This window comes from Stegastes partitus, unplaced genomic scaffold, assembly GCF_000690725.1.
Source record: "Stegastes partitus isolate 25-593 unplaced genomic scaffold, Stegastes_partitus-1.0.2 Scaffold1448, whole genome shotgun sequence".
Lineage (NCBI taxonomy): Eukaryota > Metazoa > Chordata > Actinopteri > Pomacentridae > Stegastes > Stegastes partitus.
The window spans coordinates 51,002-72,635 of NW_007579179.1; the positions used below are offsets into that span (position 1 = coordinate 51,002).

At 42.9% G+C, this 21,634-nt stretch overlaps 1 protein-coding gene across 1 annotated transcript in view; it reads right to left on the bottom strand.

Moving 5' to 3' along the window:
• The window catches only part of nfatc1 (nuclear factor of activated T cells 1), a 71,635-nt gene extending 50,513 nt beyond the window's left edge, over window positions 1-21,122 (bottom strand). The window contains exons 1-5 of the mRNA XM_008299675.1: window positions 20,720-21,122; window positions 16,841-17,888; window positions 15,192-15,351; window positions 3,857-4,059; window positions 445-617 (exon numbers count right to left, since the gene is read on the bottom strand). Coding sequence (XP_008297897.1) covers window positions 445-617; window positions 3,857-4,059; window positions 15,192-15,351; window positions 16,841-17,888; window positions 20,720-20,738 — 1,603 coding nt within the window. The 5' untranslated portion in view covers window positions 20,739-21,122. The remainder of the gene's footprint in view (window positions 1-444; window positions 618-3,856; window positions 4,060-15,191; window positions 15,352-16,840; window positions 17,889-20,719) is intronic.
• Window positions 21,123-21,634: the final 512 nt, after the last annotated feature.

A 21,634-nucleotide genomic window follows, 5' to 3' on the forward strand; every position in this document is an offset into this window, starting at 1 on the left:
GCGGCTTACTCAGCTGCAACCAACGATCACTTCAGGAAAATTAAAAGACTTTCCAGCTGAACTGCAGGCAGTGTTTACACAGAGCAGACAAACATGGAATCAGATTAAACATCTAAATATCTAATGAATGTCAAGCCTCCATTTTTTTCTGTGTTGGTAGAACCTGTGGGCACCTGGAGAAATATCGTACGTGCTGAGTCCACATTTTTAGTATTTTTGGAAAATAAAAAAATAAAGAAATTCTGCTTTTCTTTTTTCATGATTTATGGCATTCGAACTGAGATGCTGCACAGAACACATCTCTCTGCTTCTTCATGTTGTTGAGAGCTGCAGGACTTGAACAGTGAGTAAAGAAACACCCAGAAGCTGCTGCTTGGAGCTCAGAGGGTTAAAGGTGGTCCTGACTCGACCGTTTATGTTCTATTGAGGAGGTGATGGACTTACAGCACTCGATGGGGTTGGAGGCGACCTGCAGCGACACCGTCCGGCCCGTCGCCTGGTTGATGTGGACCCTGAACACCATCCTGACGCGCGTGTTCTTGCGTCCGATGTCGGTTTCCCCTTTCCTCAGCTCGATGTCCGAGTTACGCAGCTTCAGGATTCCCGCGCAGTCGATTCTGCGTTTGCAAAGACACGAGATTTTAAAACGGGAGCCTGCCAGAGTCTGTCATGTGCATTTATGACAAACACAATCTCGCTGTGATTTACGCGGAGCTGCAGCCAAAACACAAAGAGATTTTCACTCTGGACTCCATCAGTGCAGTCATCATTCATCATCGTTGTGCTCGTTCAGAACCTCGGGGAGGAACAAGAGGTCCTGCAGGAGGCTGCAGCCGTGTCAACACAAGATTAACACCAGCACCTCCAGGAGAGCTTTTACACCTCGATGCATCTGCTGCTGGCTGCAGGCGGCCCAGGGCCTGGGAACCTTCACTACATCATCACTGGCTCTCCTGTCATCCTGCACAGATCTCACCAGCAGGACTTGGCCATGAGCTGCACTTTGAAGAGCCTCATCAGACACTTAATAAATGCTGTGTTTTATACTTTAATACCTCTGAATGCTTCCTCGCTCTTTCCATCCTGCTGCATTCCTCGAAGCCTACTTAACGTCAACTCCTGCACACTTTCTGAACACTCCCTGACATTCCTGTGTGCAGACACCAACAGTCTGCTGCGCTGCTCAAGCAATCAGGTGTTGGAGCTGAAGGACCCCAGCTGCTCGGCTCGGCGCCGACGCAGAGCAGTCCTGGACCGAGGTGTGCGATGGGCGCCTGGGGGAAGGTTTTAGAGAGATGAAGGTGGTCTATTGTTGTCATTTAGGGAATTTCTGCTCCACCATCTTGGATTTTTCTGCAGATTTGATGGCGTAAAATATGAACATTTTGAGTTTGAGAGTATCTGCACACACTGATAAAACTTTATTGGGCTGACAGCTTAATAAATATCAGTATTTCTGATACTTAATGTGGTCTAAATGTAGGATGGGATACAGTAAAACCTTAGCGTAGTACAATATCATGAGACAAATGATAGATTTCAGATTGAAACTGAAGGTTTCTTCCGTTTGAAATCTTCAGGTTCCTTCTGCTCCGCCATCTCTGGTTCGCTTGAAGTGCTTTGTTTATTAATAAAATATGGATATTTATTAGGATATTTGTGAAATTTTAGCTTTACATGTCAATAAAGTACTTGGTCACAAAAATGAAAAAGAAAGTTAGAATTTAGGGTTTTAAATCCATCTCAAATCATCGAATTTTTAATAAAATTTCTGCTCGACCGTCTCTGATTTGCTCCAAACTTGTTCTTTGTAAAATATCAGTATTTAAAATGGCATCCATGAAGTTTCAGCTCAATACATCAAATACTTTCGGAGATATTTTAACATAAAAGTCGCGCGTCGACCTTCTTTCAGCAGGTTTGTTCTCACACTGAAGTTCGAGGCTGATTGAACGACAACATCTCAGGAACTATTAAAGATAAAAACCCAAAATTTTCTCTGTTGTTTCTCATCACAAATACTAAAAGTTCCACCTTTGAGCTCAGATTAACAGAAAAAACCACAATACAGAAGTCAACTAGTGGCAGAACTAGACACATAAAATACTTTTATTACGAAACAAACATGAAAATAATTGTAATTTCACAACTGACTGAGCAGGTTTGACACGTTGAACCACAAAACAAAGTGCTGGTGGACAGACTGATCCCAGCAGAAGAGAGTTCACGTGATTTACGAGGAGTTAATTGGAGTCAGAACAAGTCGAGTGTTGTGGCTTCGCTGTCGGCTGGAGTTGCTCAACAGTTTAATCAACATGATTAAATATTTCAGAACAATGCAGCTGTCCTCCGCCACGTTATTAAACCTCTTTGTGTCACACATGTCAGGGGGGAATAAATCTTGCCGTCAGGACCCGGAGGCTCCGTGAGAGGAGAGAGAAGCCGGACCTGAGGCGAAGCTTACGTGCTGCATCCTTTAAAAGAGGCGGAGGAGAAAGTGCTGACGCTGCAGGACGCTGCAGCTCAGACACAAACCCCAGGACGCCGCCAGCAGCTCGAGCTTCCCCCCGAAACCTGAGCTCTGAGCCTCGTAAAATGGGAAAGACACCCGCTCTAAAAATGCAAACCCTGGAGGAGGCACGAAGGCTCGCAGACACGCAGATAAATCACACCGTCGTTAGCTCGGTTTTAGGGAAGCAGCGATCTGACGAGCTTCAACAGAGGAACGAAATCCTTAGCAGAGGATCTAAAGATGAAGTAAATTCCTTAAATCTGAGCCCAGATATTATCAAATAAAAAACAGTGGAGCAGCTGGAGCTATTTTTAAGACTTCTGGTGTAAACTTCTGTGTTTATAATCTGTTTTTTATGAGGCTTGTGTCACAAAGATGTGGACTTGACTGGAAATCTGAATCCTAAAACGTTTAACTCAGACCAACTCAGAGGATTTATTTATGGGTTTGACGGGAATCTTCAGCATCTTGATTTGCAATTTGTCCTCAGATAGCAGCGGAAGAAGCATCCAGATCTTTTACTTGAGTAGAAATACTCCATTACAAGCTAAAGTCTGGTACACAGCAGCAATAAGATTTGTTTCAACTACGTTATACTCACTTTTATATGTAATATATTAACTAATTACCAATATAAATATAATATATATAGTCTGAGGGCTTCAAACATGATTAATAAGAGAGAAAAAAAAACTAATTCTAATCCGCAAACGTGCTCCCAGTTTTCTCTAATCTTTTATTTTTGTGAAAATATTGGATCATTGGAACATTTATTCAAATTACTGAGAGGCTTAGATGGAAAAATCAGTGTTTACTGCAGCTGTTAACAACTGAAATGACTACACGCTGATGTTTCTGCCCCAAAAAGATGGAACTAACAGGTTTATTCTTCACCATGTGGTGCATTTTAAAAGCTTGTTATATTATCTAGTGTGCAGAATCTGCATTTTAAAAGCTTGTTATATTATCTAGTGTGCAGAATCTGCATTTTAAAAGTAATGAAAGCTGAGAAGGGGAAATATTTCCCTTTGAAATGTAGAAAAGTAATAAAAATACACACAGAGTGGAAATACACAAGTAGAATCTGAGTAAATGTACTTGGTTAGTTTCCACGACTGCTTATGGAGAACCAAAAAATGACTTGAGATTTAACTTGGACTTGGACATGTCGCCTCAAAAGTGACACTTCTTGGGCATCAACTCTTCAACATGTGACCTTCACTGTCTCAACTTACATGACATCTGACTTAGATGTGTCCAAAATGACTCTAAATGTCATTCTGGACAAATCCAAAGTCCAAGACCTTTAGGTGGAGCGCATGTTCTGGTTCCGGTTCTACTCACATGGCCCTCATGTTGTTCTCGGGCAGCAGCGGGATCTCCAGCACCTTGGTGTTGTTGTGCAGCGCCTCGTGGCTCGGCGTCGACACCGTCTTGCCGGTGATGCGGTGGACCTGGTAGAAGGCGTGAGGCCTCAGCAGCCGGTCGTCGGCCGTCCCGATGAAGAGCTGCAGGGTCAGAGGTTCGCTCTCCATGTAGCCGTGGAGCTGAAAGATCGGAAAGAAGACGTTTGGTTAGGAGCCCACACCAACCTGTAGGAGTCGGTCCTTCATTTTTAGATGGTGCTGTTGAAATAGCCTGATCATGTCTGTTGGTGCCATCAGAGCTCCGACTAGGTGAAGACAACACAAGCTAGACGATGAAATTTACATTTGTTGTTGCTTTAGGCGCAGCATTGATCTCCTGTCTCAGATGTTTTTGCCACGATGAGTTTCAACAAACATGAGTCGGGAACATTGTTAAATCAAACTCGTGTTAAATCCCAACATGAAGCCAACATGGAAGCAGTTTTACACAAACAAAACCAACATACAGACCCCTATGAACACCAGTTTTTGTTTCCTACCAATGAGTTCACATCAGCATTTTGTCAAAACAACTAAAATCTGGAACCTTGTCTTGCCACACATCAGATTCTACTGAAGTTAGAGCCTCAAAAGTTGGTAAAATGTCGACCAAAGACTGTATTTTTTAGTAGAAATATGGATCCATCCATATATATATACACTTACAGGAACTTTCCCCAACACCAGCCATGTTTGAACATTTTACACTTTTCTTTTTTCCATTTTCAAGGACCAATAGTTACTCATTATTGTCATTTTGGACAATTTTGACACATTTTGGACAAGATTTATCGCATTTTGAACACATTTTAAGTCATTTTTGGACAGTTTTCACATCAAAATAGTAAAAACTGCTGTAAAACCGCTGTTAGAGCCTCAGAAGTTGGTAAAATGTCAACCAAAGACTGTATTTTAGCAGGAAACATGGATCCATCCATCCATATATATATGTATATATATATACACACTTACAGGAACTTTCTAGGCCCACAATACCACCCTGGTTTGGAAATGTTGCATTTTATTCCATTTTTAAGGGCCAACAATTTAAAATTTGGCCTCTACTGGAGTTAATTGACCGTTTAGATCTGCTGGACACTATTCTCTCCGTGTCCTCACCAAATTTAATGACTCTGGGAGTTTTATTTCTGGAGATATTGAACCCTTAAAATGGTTCCACGGGTTCTTTTTGAGGGTAAAAATACAGAAAGCCCAGGTCTGAAATCATCCTGCACTGTCTCAGAGTTTACTGATTTGTTATTTAAGACCCAAAACTAAGTTCTGTCAAATATTTTGGCAGAATTTTGAGAATTTCTCAAGTTTTCAGACATGGATTTTCATTTTCAAGCCATTTTAAGGGTTCAATATCTCCAGAAATAAAACTCACGCAGCCATGAAATTTGGTGGGAACACAGACAGAATTGTGTCCAGCACATCTAATGATTAAATGGATCCAATGGGGGCCAAATTTTTATTTATTGAACCTTTAAAATGGGGGAAAAAAGGAGCATAATTTTCTAAACAAGGTTTTTATTGGAGCCTCAGAAAGTTCATTTAATGTTTATAAATGGATGGATCCATATTTCTACTAAAATCCAGTCTTTGGTCAATATTTCACCAACTTCTGAGGCTCTAACGTCAGTAGAGTTTGATTTGTGGTGAGTGTGGCAAGACAAGGTTCCAGTTTTTAGATATTTTGACAGAATGTTGACGTGGACTCAGAACATCAGTAGAATCTGATGTCTGGCAAGAACCACAAGACAAGGTTCCAGTTTTTACTATTTTGATGTGAAATCTGTCCAAAATGAGCTCAAAACATGTTCAAAATATGATAAAGCTGTCCAGAATGTGTGAAATTGTCCAAAATAACAATAATGAATAATAACTAGCCCTTGAAATTGGAAAAAAAGTGTAAAGTTTTCAGACGAGGCTGGTGTTGGTGCCCCAGAAAGTTCTTCTAAGTGCATATATATGGATGAGTCCATGTTTCCTACTAAAAACACAGTCTTTGGTCGACGTTTCACCAACTTTTGAGGCTCTGGCATGAGTAGAAGCTGATATTCGGCAAGTATGGCAAAACAAGGTTCCAGTTTTCAGATATTTTGAGAGAATATTGACGTGGACTCATTGGTAGGAGATAAAAATTGGTGTTCATAGGGGTCTGTGTGTTGGTTTTATATGTGTAAAGTCACAAGCCGCTTCCATGTTAAGATTAAACAACATATGAGGCTTTTTATTTTGCTTTCTTGAATGTCCCTGAACATATATTTGAAATAAACACCGAACAGAGGAACTGATTGGGTTCTTTAAAACCAATCATGGCAGGTGAAACTCTCAGAACTCAACCGATAGTTTTTAGAACTTAATTTTGGATCCTAAACCACAGAATCTGAATTCAATCTCAACTGACAGGGACAAACCCAAACGTCTTTCACACCAACGAAGCACCCATGTAAGATGTCAGAACCGTCGCCCTCCACATCTTTAATTTATGACCACCTTCCTGCGTTCACTTCCTCCTCCAGCTCAAACCAACATGTTCATCCTACAGCAGCAGACTCTCAGACTGAAGGAACCTCGTCCAGCCGGAGGTCGAAGCAAAACTCTCAGAAGTGACCCCGCTCTGATGTTTATCAGCCAAAGCCTGGTGGTCGTCTGAAGCGATCCCAGACCTCCCGAGGTGTCAGCTGACAGCAGGCGGCTGCCAGGATGACCTCCACCACCCAGACTGTCGGCACCAAGCCCAAAACCCACTGAGTGAAACCTGAGAGCAGGAGCTACTACTGACACACTGTCAGAGGGTCACGTATGCGATCCATACAGTGTGACGGAGCAGGAAGCAGGATACTGAGCGTTTCAGAGCCAAAACGACTGAAGGAAACACCATATGGATCATGAGAAGAAATGGAACATGTTGTGTGACTCAGTGTGAGTTTTTGTCATGTTTAAAACTCAAATATGTGGTTTTTCATCTCAGTTCTGGTTCTTTGTAAATGTAAATCTTTGCTTTTACAGAAAAAATGACATTCAACACTTTGATCTTCCACCAAGATTAAAGCGTAACATGTCAGATTCATATAATAAAAATGCATTATGTCGATTTAAAAACAGATTTGGGATAAATTTCATGCAACTGTTTCCCCCCGTCTTCAGCGCAAACATCCCAACTGGACTCGCTCCTGTTGAAGTCCTTCCATCCCTTTCAATCAAATTAAGCAACTTTACGGTGCTTGAAAAGCCTCCAGCTGTCGGGTTCGAATTAGGAGAACGTGGACTGTTGGCCCGTCGGGAAAAACCGTTATTCAACTTTTATTTAAAGTTGGAACACGGCGAGGTACGGTGGGACTTGTTTATATTACAGAATATAGAGTGAGAGTGTAAAAGATGGAGGCGCACTCATAAGAAACTTGGATGAAGATGAAAATATTTAATGGCAAAATGAGTAAAATAGTAAAAACATTAAGAATAATTGGAGCATTTAAGATTTAAAAAACAAATGACTCAACTAAAATAGAAACAGCTGGAGGACGAAATTAGAAATTTAAACCGCCTCAAGGACAAAAATGAGTCCAGCTTTAGATGATTCTGCAGGTTTTTCCAGGTCGTCGATGAACATCAGCGAGCAAAACTGGATTTTCAAAGTTCAGAACAAACAGCAGAATAATCGAATCATGTGACGCAACGTAAGGGAGCAAGAAAAACCAATAAGGGTCTTAAAAAAAACAAATGAAATCCAGAGTTTATTACGTCTCACAGAGGAGGGAGAAACGCCCGACCTCAACATACAGCTCATAACGATGAGTACTGTAATTATCACCAGCAATAAATCTTAATGCAAAGAGATAAACAGCATCCGAGGGCTTATAGTCACATTATGACTGCTCAGAAGTATTTATTAATAACGTTTAAACCCCAAAACTCATCGGCAAGTTGGAGAGGCACGTTTTCATCATTTATCCGAGACAGAAACAGAGGATCTGAGATTTCCAACTTTACGATGTAATATTTCATCCAAATCTCTCGAATTCCCCCAAATAAACCCAATCCATGCACCGAATCATGTCAAAAATAAAGAAAACTCTGTTCTATTTAGTCAGACGATGAACAACAACGTGACAGACGTCCTGGGACATCTCGGCTAAACTGCAGGCAGCTTTCCACAAAAACGAGATTGAAAAAGAAATAAGAAGGAAATACTTGGTAATAAAATAAATGCAGCGTGAAAAAATGGTAAACAGAGAAAATTCTGCATTTCTGACGGCAACTGTGGAGTTAATAATGACTTGACAAACATTCAGCATATTGACTGAATAAAATAAAGGCAGCGTGGCTCATAAACAGCGAACAGAGCAGCTAGTTGTTGGAGGATACATCCAGCACGGTGACACATCTTTCTAAACACCTAAAAACTTGAAAAATATTCGACATACTAGGTCCAGTTGGTCTCACATTTTTGGTAAAATAAAGAAATTCAACTTTTTTTTTTTCTATTTTATGCTTTATAGCATTTTTGACATATTGTGAAAAAATAAATAAATTCTAGCCACGATTCTTCGAGAAAAACAACCAAATCTGAGCTTAAAACCACGACAGTTCATCAAAATCACCAAATTCTATGTGTCTCATTTTAAAAGTTGCTAAAAAATAAAGCATTTGCATTAAAGAGATTTTGTAAAAAATGAAAAATTCTGCATTTCGAACTGCAGCTGTGGAGCTAATAATGACTGAGCTGTGACCAACAGTCACATGAGAAAAATTCAGAATATAAAGCATACTGACTCCATAAAATAAAGGCAGCGTGGCTCATAAACAGCGAACAGAGGAGCAAGTTGTTGGAGGATACATCCAGCACGGTGACACGTCTTTGTAGAGTTGATGTACAAGGAAATGTGTGGGAAAACCTGAGTTACACACATTTAAATAGTTAAATATTTACAGGACGAGGAGCTACTTTTCACTTTTCCAGTGTTGGTTACACCTTCGGGCAAAATTACAGATTTTTTTTTTCTTGAAATTCAACTTTTCTTCTATGTTTCTGATTAATAGCATCATAATGGAGCCAAACTGCGGCTTCCAAAGAGGTGCTGGACTTTATGCTGCAGTGAAAAATGAGCCCAAAGTGAGTAAAAAATGTGACAGGAGCAAAAGAAAAACACACCCATAAACTGCTTTAAATTGCGGAGGGTTAACTGAGTCCACTTAATTGCATAACACCACGAGGAGCTGCGTTTTACGTTAAGGGTCGACCGCCTGAAACCGAGCGCTATACGAGCATCGCGCTACAGATGCTCAGCTCCACCTAATTATAAGCTGCTCTGGAAAAGAGTGTCAGCTGAAACAATCAGTGTGGAAATGTTGAAATGAAGACCACAGCTTTCACTTACATAAGGGCAGCAGCGGCGCCCACAGCCAGAGTGAAAGGCTCAGACCGGGGAGGCTCAACATGTGATTTGGAGGAGGATCCCTGTCAGGGTTAAGAGCCTGCAGAAGCCCTGTGTATTTGTGTAAGGAAATGGGTTGCTGCCTAGCAATGCTGTTTATTCAGGCAGCAGGAAGGAGTGTGATGAAGAGAGGTCGGCCGCCGCGAGGCTAGCGTCTCCCTCCGAAAACCTAATGACTTGCAGATTACTCATTATCTGCTTTGAATTATTATCAGCAACAAAGTCTAGACAAATAGAAATAATCAAAGTTGAGAATATCATCAGACTGCTTTCAGCTGCTGCTCTGCTTCCAAAACTCCACGAAGACACTTGTGATTTGTCCTCATCCATCATCGGAAGATTTTCTAAGCTGTAATCCTGAAATCAACAAACCTTTCCCTCGTTTTTTTTTTTTGTCTTTCTTCACTCCCTGATGTGAATCACATGTTTTATGAAGCAGCTGCAGCAGACAGCAGCTATGATTTGTTGATGTAATTAAACCGCTGTGATACCACTTCATGTAAATCCAGCGCTCCTCCACCCTGCCAGCTTGACACTGGCAATGCGGCCGCCACTCCCTGCTTCATATTATCACCCACCAGAGGAATGCAGAGACTCCGGCTGTGCGAGGCGCTGAACGGGAGGAGAAACGGGGTTAAAGGCGACGACGGGGTTCCCTCTGTGACGGACTCTGGCAGCTCCAGGGTCAGTTTTCAGGGAGGGGAAGCCCGGCGTGGCCAGGAAATCCTCCCGTCAGCCTTCTAGTTTCACATGATGTTCGTTAGCTACGCTCTCTCTAGAAATCTGAATGTGATTACAAGGATCAAAGTTGAGAAAAGGCACATGACTCTAAAGAACAACCGTTAAATTGGGAGGTTTGTATGCCCCGATTCGATTCAAAGCCATTTTCCTAGAAAATACACACTTCAGGAACCAGTCAGAGCTCCAACAGATGGAGAAAACCTGGATTCTCTACTTCAAGTGTCAAAAAAATGTGTTGTAGACCAGCTGTAGTACCTGCTTGTTCCAGCAGGTGGAGCCCTACACTGAGGAGGTGGGAATTTAGCGAGCAACGGGCACCATCACAAAGACTTCTGTGGCGGTTAATGACCTCCAACCAGCGTTTGAGTTAAACTCGGATAAACAAAGTCAGTGTTTCTTTATCCCAGCAGCATATATCACATATAATGGAGCTGACGATGCGGCACAAATGCTGAAAACAATCTTATACAAACTAACCAGAACTTCTATAAATTCCAATGAGAACCTTCGAAGTTTCAGCAAAATTGCACGCTGACAAATTTGATCTTTTCCAATAGATAACAGAGAGACTGGACTGTGTGCTACGATTAGCTAACATCGTATTCACCTGCTTGACAGCGTCGGCAGTCAAACTGTGTAAATGCATGTTTACAAAAGAAACTCGTTAGCTAGTTTAGCACATGCTAACTATGTAGCATGAAGCTAGTGAACCTACCAGCATTTTTGTGATAACTTCACATTATACTGAGAGCATTTTCCAAATTAGTAAGTAAAAACTACATTTTTTTTCTTTGTTTGTGTTGCAATACATCGGTCTGCTTTCGTTAAACACATAATACGACTTATTATCATATTTATTTTAGTATTTTTGCGCCATAACTCATGGATTCGTCTTGTGCCTGTTGTCATTTCAACAAGCTACACATGTAGAAAAGATAAATTTTGTAAAAAAATACGCCTTAACATGATAAAATAGTCGTCAGAAATCAGTGGAAATGCCACCAAACCCCAATAAATCAAGTATAGATTGATAACGCTGCATTTATTTAAAGGATTATTCAAAATTTGCATCCCTGCTGTCCTTCCACTAACTGTGTTCTCCCTTGGTTTCGGTTTAGGTTCGTGCAGCTACTGATCAGTTATGAAATGCCTTAGTTGAATCGGGACATCCCTAATTCAAATGCACTTCAACGCAGCTCGTTGGACGTGTTTTTAAAGCTGAAAGCCGACTTCAGACGTGGTGAAAAAAGAAGGACTTGAACAGGGAGAACTTCCCCTCTGCCAAAGTACAGCATGAAGCCCCGAGCATTAGCTGCGGTGAAGCACTTCAGAGGACGAGTTGCTCAGTCCGCTGCTGGCGTACAGACGGGTGTGGTTGAGGCAGGCAGCAGCGATGGCATTGAAAAAGAACAGAAAACAGCCGGCTTAACTGTGCCGATGCTTGGACGTGCAGAAGAAGAAAAAAAAAAAGAAAAGGCGCACAGGAGAGGAGCTTCCAGAACAAACTGTGGGCAGAGTTTGAGTCAGAGGAGGACGCCGAGGCTTCGTCAGCCAGCGTCCGACGGCTGCAATCAGGGCCGGAGCTGCCTGGTCTGAGTCGCCCTCCAACATCTCCGCCGCCGCCGGCCTGCCAGAAACGTGTGTGGTTTTCTAGCTGCCGCCGCCTCCGCAAGACGCAGCGCTGCGATGATGTCAGCCGCGCACACAGGAACTTTCCTAAACAAAGGGAAGTCTGTGTGGTTGGGTTTGGTAGCTGGCAGCGGGAGCAGGGGGGAGGTTTGGGTTTGGGTTTAAAGAGAACACACACTCTCTATTTCAGCCGAGGTGAACCCAGACCCCCGTCATTAAATCATTAGCACCTTCTCGTGGACCCAAACACACGAGCCCGGCGCAGATGTGCGGCCGGAGTTGCGACACGCTGGATGGTACAGCATGTTTCTCGGTTTCCAGATCTTTTTTTTTTTTTATTCCACTGCTGCTTACAAGTTTAATATTTCAGTTTCCTTATTCCACTCTGGTCTGAACAACAAGACTTCCATCCAAACGCTTATTAAGTTTAACCTTTGAGCGAGGTCATTCTGGGAAAAGGAGCAACGTTGCACAAGAACGAGGTTTACAGCTAATGATTATTTTCTTCGATTTGTCGCTTGTTTTCTCGATAAAGCAGCGAAGAATGCCGACCTCAAAGCTCAAAATGACGTGTATTCAGCTTAGTCTCATAAACAAGCAAAGAAAACTGAAAATATTCACATTTAAGATCCCAAAAAATTCATACTTTTTTCCTTTGAAATCTTCCTAAACTGATTATTCGATATCGTAATAGTCGGTGACAGCTCTACATACTAGTAGCTCACAGTATGTAATGTAGACTAACTGCTAAGAATAAACAGTTTTTGCTGTCAGTATACATCAAATCACTGTATTTAATTATATTTTACTAGCCGTTAAGCTTGCCAAACTGCTAAATTAAACTTAAACAGGGGAAATTTTAATGTTTATCTTCACATTTTATAGTTACTTTTGGCTTCCCGTGAAGCTTTTCGTCACCATTCTTCGTTTATTAGACTTTTACTCCCAGCTGTTCATCCACAGCACACTCAAAAATCGACTGTTGCAGGCTTTAAATGGACTTTCATGAGTGTTAGAGCCAAAGTTATCGGTACATATATCATAATGAACATGCCGCTCGATAACTAGCATTAAACCAGCTGACAGATGTGCAGTTATAGTGTCATTACAGACCTCGCCCACCAGAGGGCGCTGACAAGTTCATATTTATTATGATATTATGGCTAAAAATGTGTCGCTAAGTGCTTTATACGGTACATTGCATTGTATATTGGTTGCAACTCCTAAATTACCATATTTAAGGCGTCTTTGTCAAAAATGTTTATTGTTGCGATACGAAACAAATATCGTTAACTTGAACAATTTATAATTATCTGCTTTTTAGCTCTCAAATATTAATATCGGCCTCTTAAACGCAGCATCAGTCGGCACTAGAAGCTAAAAGTGGGAATACTTAGCTAGCTAGTGTATTTAGCTCGTTAGCATTTGGCGTCCCTCTTGGCCCCTTTTTTATTCCTGTTTCCTTCATTTCTCTCTTTCCTCTGTCCTCGCTGTAATAGCATTGTGTGGATTGGTCTAAGGCTCTTAATTTGATTCCTATTTGCAGAACCAGACCTGTGAACAAGCTCTGGATTACTATCAGCTAACGAACCTGAATCTTAAATGTACTAATTAAGTACATTTTCCCCCCTTTTAAACAAACACGTACATGAAATCATGCTGATTATTTTTTTTAAATGTGATCAACATCTGTGTTGCTGCTACAGTGAATCTGCAGATTGTTTTGTGATGAAGCATAAATTCAGCTTTTCACCACATTTGTCGGGTCAGACTTCATCATCTGCTGCTGACTCGCTCATGTTTATTCCTCGGGTGCAGTTTTGGTTTCAAAAAAATTCCTTTGCATCACAGCTACACGCCAGATGCTGCCACATCGATGTCTCCAACACAGACCAGTACAATGTGGTTATTCCGGGTGTTTTGCCGGTACGACCGTTGAGCATTGCTTGTTGTTCACTTTCATACTGTAGCGATCAGAGGAGGCGTCACTCGGACTGTGGGCAGTTCCATGTTGTCCAGCAGAGGGCACTGATGGGGTTTAGCGAGCAACGGGCACCATGACGAAGACTTTTGGGACGCTTAATGACCTCTAGCCAGAGCGCATGTGTTTCAGACAAACTGACCGAATAAACCAAGGGTCTGATGTGGGTATAAGTCTGCCGTTGTCAGCTGGCTTTCTCCTCTGGTTCTATTTTCAAAATCCACTTCCCTTCAGGAACCAACATCTGTACGCTAGCAACCTATCACAAATGTTCCACTAAAACAATTCCAGCCGTCACTATTTACAGCAACAACGAAGCTTTTGTTGACTTATTTTATGAAGTGTTAATATTGAATGCGTGTTGTTATAGATGCTTCAGATGTTCTGCTGATCTTATGGGTTCCTCGGTGGCTGGACACCGTTTGCATGTGTGTGGGTTTGACTCACGTACTCCACCTTTAATTCTGTAACTTTTCCACACATTGTTTAGTCAAACCCCGCTGAGATTCATCTTTAAAATAGCTGCTCAGCGATGTCAGAACTCCCTATTTCAACGTACGATTAGCGAACAACGCTCCTCTGTGGAAATGAAGAAAACTACTTTCTCCAACGAGACATTTTTTATCAAACCTGAAAGGCAAACACAGAGAACTCGGCTCCGTACGCGCCGAACGTCTGCTTGACTTGTAGATTTATTGCAAACGTATTAGTGAAACGTCAGAAGGTCTTAATGAAACTGACGGCCCTGCTTCCCGCTCAGCTCCTCGCTGCAGACCCTTTATTTATTCAGAAAGTGAGGTCAGCGGTGTGCAGTAATGCTTGGGGGACCAGATGGGTTTATAACCAAAACATCTGCAGTTGTCCGCATTTTTTTTTCGTTAGACTCGACCACCAGAGCTACTGTGGTTAAAGCTCATGACTAAGCTCTTACTGGCCATGCTACATTACTTTGTGACTGTCTGCGCTGCACTCGAGAACGCAATGGAAAAGTCTGAGTCACCCTTGTCTGGACAGGAACTGACTGAGTGGACCGGTCTGTCTAATAGCATACCTATATGGTATTCCATTCAGAAATGTGACATCCTTAAATAACATAACAGCCAGGTCACGAAGCACATGTCGCCCAGATCTTATTTAACACTTGAGGTAGAAGACTGGAGGTGGAGGGGGAGTGTTGAGGCGAGAAGTGACGAGGCAAGGAGTGAAAATGAGCCTAATGGCTGCACCATGTGTCGGCCGGATCATTACAGGAAACCCTGCAGTCTGGTTCTCAACATGAGGTTTCGGGCCTCCGAGGCAGTCGTGAGGTGATGGATGTGAAAATTATGTTGTTGTGAAATTCTGGATTGTTTCACCGATTCCAATACACAATGACGCAACGTACAAAAACAAGTAAGCAGCAAGTGATAACAGCTCTCGTGTGGGTTAGTTTAGCGCCGCCGCCGCCGCCGCCAGCCAAAAGAAGCAGAGTTTCAGCAGACCTGGACGACCGGGTGTCCTCCCGCCAGCGCCTTCACGGCTCCCCGGCTGCCCTCCGTCTCATAGTGGGCTCGGTGGTGCGACTTGGGCTGCACTTCGATCTGCAGGCTGTACGGACCCGAGCTGGACGGCAGCTGCCAGTCGAGAGCTGGCAACGACGGGCTGTCGAGGCAAACACAAGTCCGACACGTCAACTTAACAAGGAGGGAGGACGGCTTATTTTAGATGCACTTATCAGGATAGAATGTGCAGAATGTGAACAGTGCCAGACCCGGTGATAAAGCTGATAAAGTAAACGTACTGAAACACACTTCTCTGCAGTTAAAAATCACACTAATGTCTATTTTCTGTACATTAGGAGTGTTATTGATTAACTGCCAAAGTATGTAACAGCCGGAGTGCCTGGTTGTTCCACCAGGTGGAGCCACTAACTGTTTACCTCTAACTCAGACTACTGGCAGCTTCATTTTGGCCAGCAGAGAGATAGCATTAGCTAGCAATGGACCATAATGACAAAGACTTCTATGATGCTCAACGACCTCCAGCTGGAGTTATTTGAAACAAGCCGTGATTGATTTGAACAGCATTCTTATATCTCAGTTGTGTGTGTTGTTGACTAAAACAGCAATATCAGCACAGGACTTTTTTTTTTTTGTTATACATCAATCATTTATAGATTGATAATGATGTATTTATTAAGATTTATTTTAGCTGTAGTACTTGGATTCGCCACTAGGAAAAGCCTTTTACAGTTTTAATGCTGTAGCGACTTGAGGAGGCGGTCGCTCGGATGGTGGATAGTTCAAAGTTGGCAAGCAAAGAGCATTGTGGGGGTTTTGCTAGCAACGGGCACCATGACAAAGATTTGTGTGATGCTTAAGGACCACCAGACAGAACCACTTGTATGTAAGATAAATCTAAATAAATTTAGATAAACTACAATAAAGCTCCTGTCAGGGATACAAATCTAAAACTATTTTGCTAATTGACAGTCTTCAGTATTATCAGTTGAGTAAGAAGTAGCACAAATGTAACACAGGGAACAATTATGATGTTTAAGTTGTTATTGCCCAGAACATTTGTCAAGAAAACGATTTGATTAATTGGTGCTTCAATTATAAAGCTGTGTTTTTGGTATATCTGAATGCATGGTTTGCTGAAGAGTTCTAGCCAGAAGCTATTAAACTCCACAGAAGTCTCTGTCGTGGTGCCTGTTGCTAGCCAAACTCCCACAATGCTCTCTGCTGCCAACGTGAACTGCCTGAAGTCCAAACGACACCTCTTCTGGTCTCCACAGTATAAACAGTAAGAGGCTCCACCTGGTGGAACAACCAGGTACTACAACTGATCTACAATACATTTTCTCACCAGTTATTATATTTTTAATCAGCAATTAATAAATAACATCCCCAGTTCCTATGGTAACCTAGTCAACCTAAGAAAGTCACTTAAGCGTTAAATATATATATAAAATGCTTTACCTTCATGTCCAATGATTAACTGATTATTAATTGATAACACTGCTGACTATTGGTGAGGACAACTGTTTAAAATGTCGAATTTCTCATATATTTGGTGAGTTGCCTAAAATGCTGTAGCAATTCTAAATTTATTTGCAGCTTTAGAAAGTTTTTCGGGTTTCTTTTCTTACCTGACATACTGCTTCGGCTTCGACCAGGAGTACGGGTGTTGCGGGACGTCCAGAAACCCCCCACAGTAGCCCTCCTTCTTCAGGGGAAGGCGGTTTGCGGGGTGTTCATCCTGACAGAGCTCCCCGGGACTCAGCTCCTCGCCTCCGGGCTCCACCTTCAGGCTGACCGTGGTGCTGTGTTCCATGCTGGTTTTTCGGGCCTTCATGGGGATTCCCTCCCCGAGGTCAGTGACTCCGTCTGTGGTCAGGGCGTTGATGGCTGCCAGGATGGCCGAGTTGGTGTACTGGTTGGTGTTTGGCAGCCAGGTCTCTTCTGTGACGCTGAGGCGAGGGGAGGTCTGCGGGGACGGTCCGGGCGAGTGGTTGGGCGAGTACGGGAAGTGTTTGTGGGTCGCTCCGCTGCCGTTGAAGCTGTACTTCCTCTTCGCGCCGCAAGGGGAGTTGGGCCTGGAGCCACGCTGACCAATCCAAGTGTCATCGGTAACGCTGGTGCGAGGGGAAGTGGACGGGGAGTGGCGAGGCGAGCCCCCCGAGGCGCAGCCATCCCCAGGCAGGGCGAGGGTGGAGCCCTTGGGGGACACGGAGGGAGACTGCCAGGGGGAGTTCTGGGGCGAGTTGTCGTAGTTGTAGGAGAAGCTCGACTCGTAGGAGGAGGCGTCAGAGAGGCCGCTGCGAGAGGAAACGCTGCTGGCTGGACTCAGGCAGCTCGGGTCACGGTAACCATCGGCACTGGGCAGCGTCAGCGTCACGATGGAGTTGACTCGCTTGGCAACGGGGAGGCTGCTCTCCTCCACCTCGTCCTCAGGAAACTGACCGTAGGCCGTGATCTCGATCCGGGGGCTCTCCAGGGTCGGCGCCCCGTTCGGCCGGACGCCCGAGGACGGGTAGTAGCCGGCGGCTCTCATGTCGTCCTGCGAGTCGTAGCTGTGAGGCTCGCTGACAGACACAGATATGGAGGGGCTGGACTGGAGGCTGTGGTACTGGGAGGGAAGACAAGGGTTGCCCAGTGGGAGGGAGAGGCTGACATTTGGCGTGTAGCCATACGCGTCTGGAAAGCAAACAGATTGAGTTTGTTACCATGATAATCAAACACACATTCACTGGCTCACTCACTGACACGGATGCCAAGTTAAGTCTTGTGAGAGCTGCTGCAGAGGCGTTGCCTATAATGGCAAAAGAGCAGCCTGCCTACTGGATTTGGCCTCGACCAACTTCTGAGACAGAAGGCGTGTGAGTTAAAACGTATCGCCTCATCTGAGCGGGATCCCCAAATGCAAACCATGTCTGAATAAGTGCACAAAGCAAATTGGGTGGGAAACACGAATAAAAGGAGCCAAAAATAACTGCCATCTAAAAATAACCGAACGCAGGTCGGTTTATTCTGCTGCACAGACTTATGCCACTTTAATGCCCGTAAGCTGTACCGTTATGAAAACACACCGATGCTTTTGTTGGCCAGTTTCATGTTCCAGCAGCCATCGAAAATAAACACAGGAGGGGCGTGATTGGTTTATTTGCATGCTGTAAAGGTGCAGGCTGTACCCAGGCAGCACGGAGCGGTGCCAACGCTCCCCGCTGGGTCACATGAAACTCCCCCGTCTGTGGTGACGGCTGACGTCGGAGGAAGGGGGGACATGGGAATGGAAGTGGCGGTTAAATGGTGCATGAGGCTGGGGACCTGTTCCCACCGCTTAATTAAAGGCATAAGTGCAAGAAGAACAACTGTAATTAGCTGATTTAGATGAATCTGAAATTGGAAACATTATTTTTTGACTTAATAAAATTGCATTAAGTCAAGTCAAATTTCTGAATTACTTAGTACAATACAAAGGACACTTAAAGTAAGCATCAGGTGTTTTATAAACATTATTCACCCGACTTGAAAGTTTCCCCCTTTTTTAACTTTTCAAAATTGAATTCAGTCAATTTAATTTGGCTTTTTTTTTTTTTGGACAAGAATTGACCCCAAAAAAAGACTCTTTCATGTCAAAATGAACAGATTTCTACAAATTAATGTCAATTAAATACAAATATAACACATCAAATGAGTGAATGTATAAGTATTCAGGAGATGCAGCTCAAAGGCAGCGAATACTGAAGCAATCACTCATTTTACAGTTTGTATTTCTAAATAAACGACATTATTTTGTAGAATTCAGTTTTGATTTTGACAAAGTGAAACGTTGTGCTCAGTGTGCGAGGACTTCTCATGTTTATCTATAATTTAGATTTGTGTTATTGTGTTTGTGTTTCAGGAACACTGGACCAACTTGATTGTACCAGTCAGTAAGCATTAAGGGTAAAAGGTTGATTCTATGAGCTCAGTTTAGTTTGTTGGTTGAACATAATTTCACCAGAAGTTGTCTGAACTCAAAAATATTGATGCAGATTTTTGAAGATTCAAGCATCAAGCTACTACATGAACAAAAACACACAAAAGCCAAAAACTGCTGAGGAAAATCTAATTGGAGCAGCTTAATTTTGTTAAAGTTTGTCAATGTAGAAACTTGTGTTCATAATTACAGTCATTAAGTTCAACATTTACTCTCAAAACTAGTTGGAAGAAGTGACTTTCTTTGAGTAGTCAACTTAAATACTTGTGTTTATGCTACCAGTCAATACGTTTAACGAAACAAAGCTGATTCCTGGAACTCAATTTAGTTTGTCGGTTGGACATAATTCCATCAGAAGTTGTCTGAACTCAAATGCAAACATTTGAAGATTCATGAGCAAAAACACAAACGCCAATTTAGAAACTTGTGTTCATAACTACAGTCATTAAGTCTAATGTTTGTTGTCTAAAAACTAGTTGGAAGAAGTTAATTCTTCTAAGCAATCCACCTGAAAAAGTTGTGTTTATGCTACCAATCAATATGTTTGACAAGGAAAAGCTAATTCCTGCAAATCAGTTTAGTTTGTTGGTTGAACATAATTCCATTAGAAGTTGTCTGAACTCAAAAATAGTGATGCCAACTTTTAAAGATTCAAGTATCGAGCTACTAGATGAACAAAAACACACAAAAACAAAAATCTAATGGGAGCAACTTAATTATTTAACATATGTCAATTTAGAAACTTGTGATGATTATTAGTCATTAGATCTAAACTTTCCTTCCAAAAACTAGTTGGAAGAAGCTAATTTTTATGAGTATAATCCACCTGAAAAGTTGTTTATGCTACCAGTCAATATGTTTGAGCAGGAAAAGCTAATTGCTGGAACTCAGTTTAGTTTGTTGGTTGAACATAATTTCATCACAAGTTGTCTGAACTCAAACGATGGATGCAAACAGTTTGGTTTATGTTTTTTCGCTGTTGTTGCCACCAGACATGATTTTTTAAATTGCGACCGCAGGCTGATGCGGATGCAGACGGCGGCTGCAGACAGACACATGCAGCCACCGCAGCAGCTCCTGTCTGCTGTAAATTAGAGAGAATTAGGGGCCCCGCCATAAAGACGATGACATCAGTGCAGCTCCATATGACTCCTTGTAATAAAAGAAAATGATGCCCGCATTTAAAACGCTGCTCGGTGTGTGATACAGTAGCTCTGACATGTTGGTTTTCTAAAATTAGCTGCCATCCTAACAGGTAGCCTGAGGCTCCATCAGATGACTCCACTCAATACTGAAGCACTCACACTGTTACCCACAATGCCCCGTCAGCCATTAGGTTCCATTTTTGACTATTTTGGGCCACACTTTTAGTCAGAGGCAGCAGAACCACGCCCACCCCGTCCAAATCAGCAGGGAGGGGCGCGCCAGACATCCACACCGCTGCTCTGGTGCTGTGGCAGCACAGAGGCTTCACACACAGGGGAGAAGTCAAAGCCACATCCTGCGCGTAAAGTTGGAAAAATCCAACAAACTGAGCCAAACTCACCCTCCTCAGCTGATTTCATTTTGTCCACCGTCTGAGATCAAAGTGTGAGCGCAGCTGCAGATGATTCCTGATCCATATAGCGGAGTGTGTATATTCCCCAGCTGTTGCGCACGGTCCTGTCACCGCAGCCAGCAGGCACAAAAAACAAACAGCAGCTTCTCTGTCGATTTTTTTTTGTTTTTTTTAAACAAAAGTATCCAAAACAGTCTTAAAGAGGCGGAATGAGAGCCCGAGCCGGACCAGGACGCGGTGTTCGCGCTGAGAGAACCCGGCTCTGTTGGGGGATCCTGCCACTGCTGGGTCGCCGTGACGCACTGCTCCGGCGCGCACTGAACTTGTGCGCTTTTAAACCCGGGGATCACCTCGGCGGGGCGGAGCCGTGACGCAGCCGCGCGTCCGAGCAGCGGATGGGTCCAGCGGAGATCCTCTCCGGAACACACCGGGGCTTCCAGAGGCGAACAGGGCCAATTAGCGGAGCTGGCAGCAGAAAGGAGGATCCAAGAGGCGCAAAGAGATGCTTCACCGCAGGAAGAACTCAACTGCGAACAGGAAGGTTGGAGCTCGACAACAAACTGCATCCGCCTCTTTGGGTTTAGAAAACTTGTAATCAAATTGTGCTTAACCAACAAACCACACTGAGTTAGAAAAACTGAGGTGAGGAAAAGATGTATTGGTAAATAATGATGGTTGGTCGCACCAAGTCTTTAATTTGGTTCTTCATAAAATGTTCTTGGTTCAAGTAGTTTGTTGTTGTTGTTTTTTTTTAAAGGAAATGTTGCATGTAGGAACCAGATTTATGAAAACAAGCTTTAAAGTTGGGAAACTTTTTTAAAAATTAAGTTGCTCCAATTAGATTTTCTTCAGCAGCTTTTTTCCTTTTTTGTGCTTTTGTGTAGTTTGTAGCTTTTCAGAAAT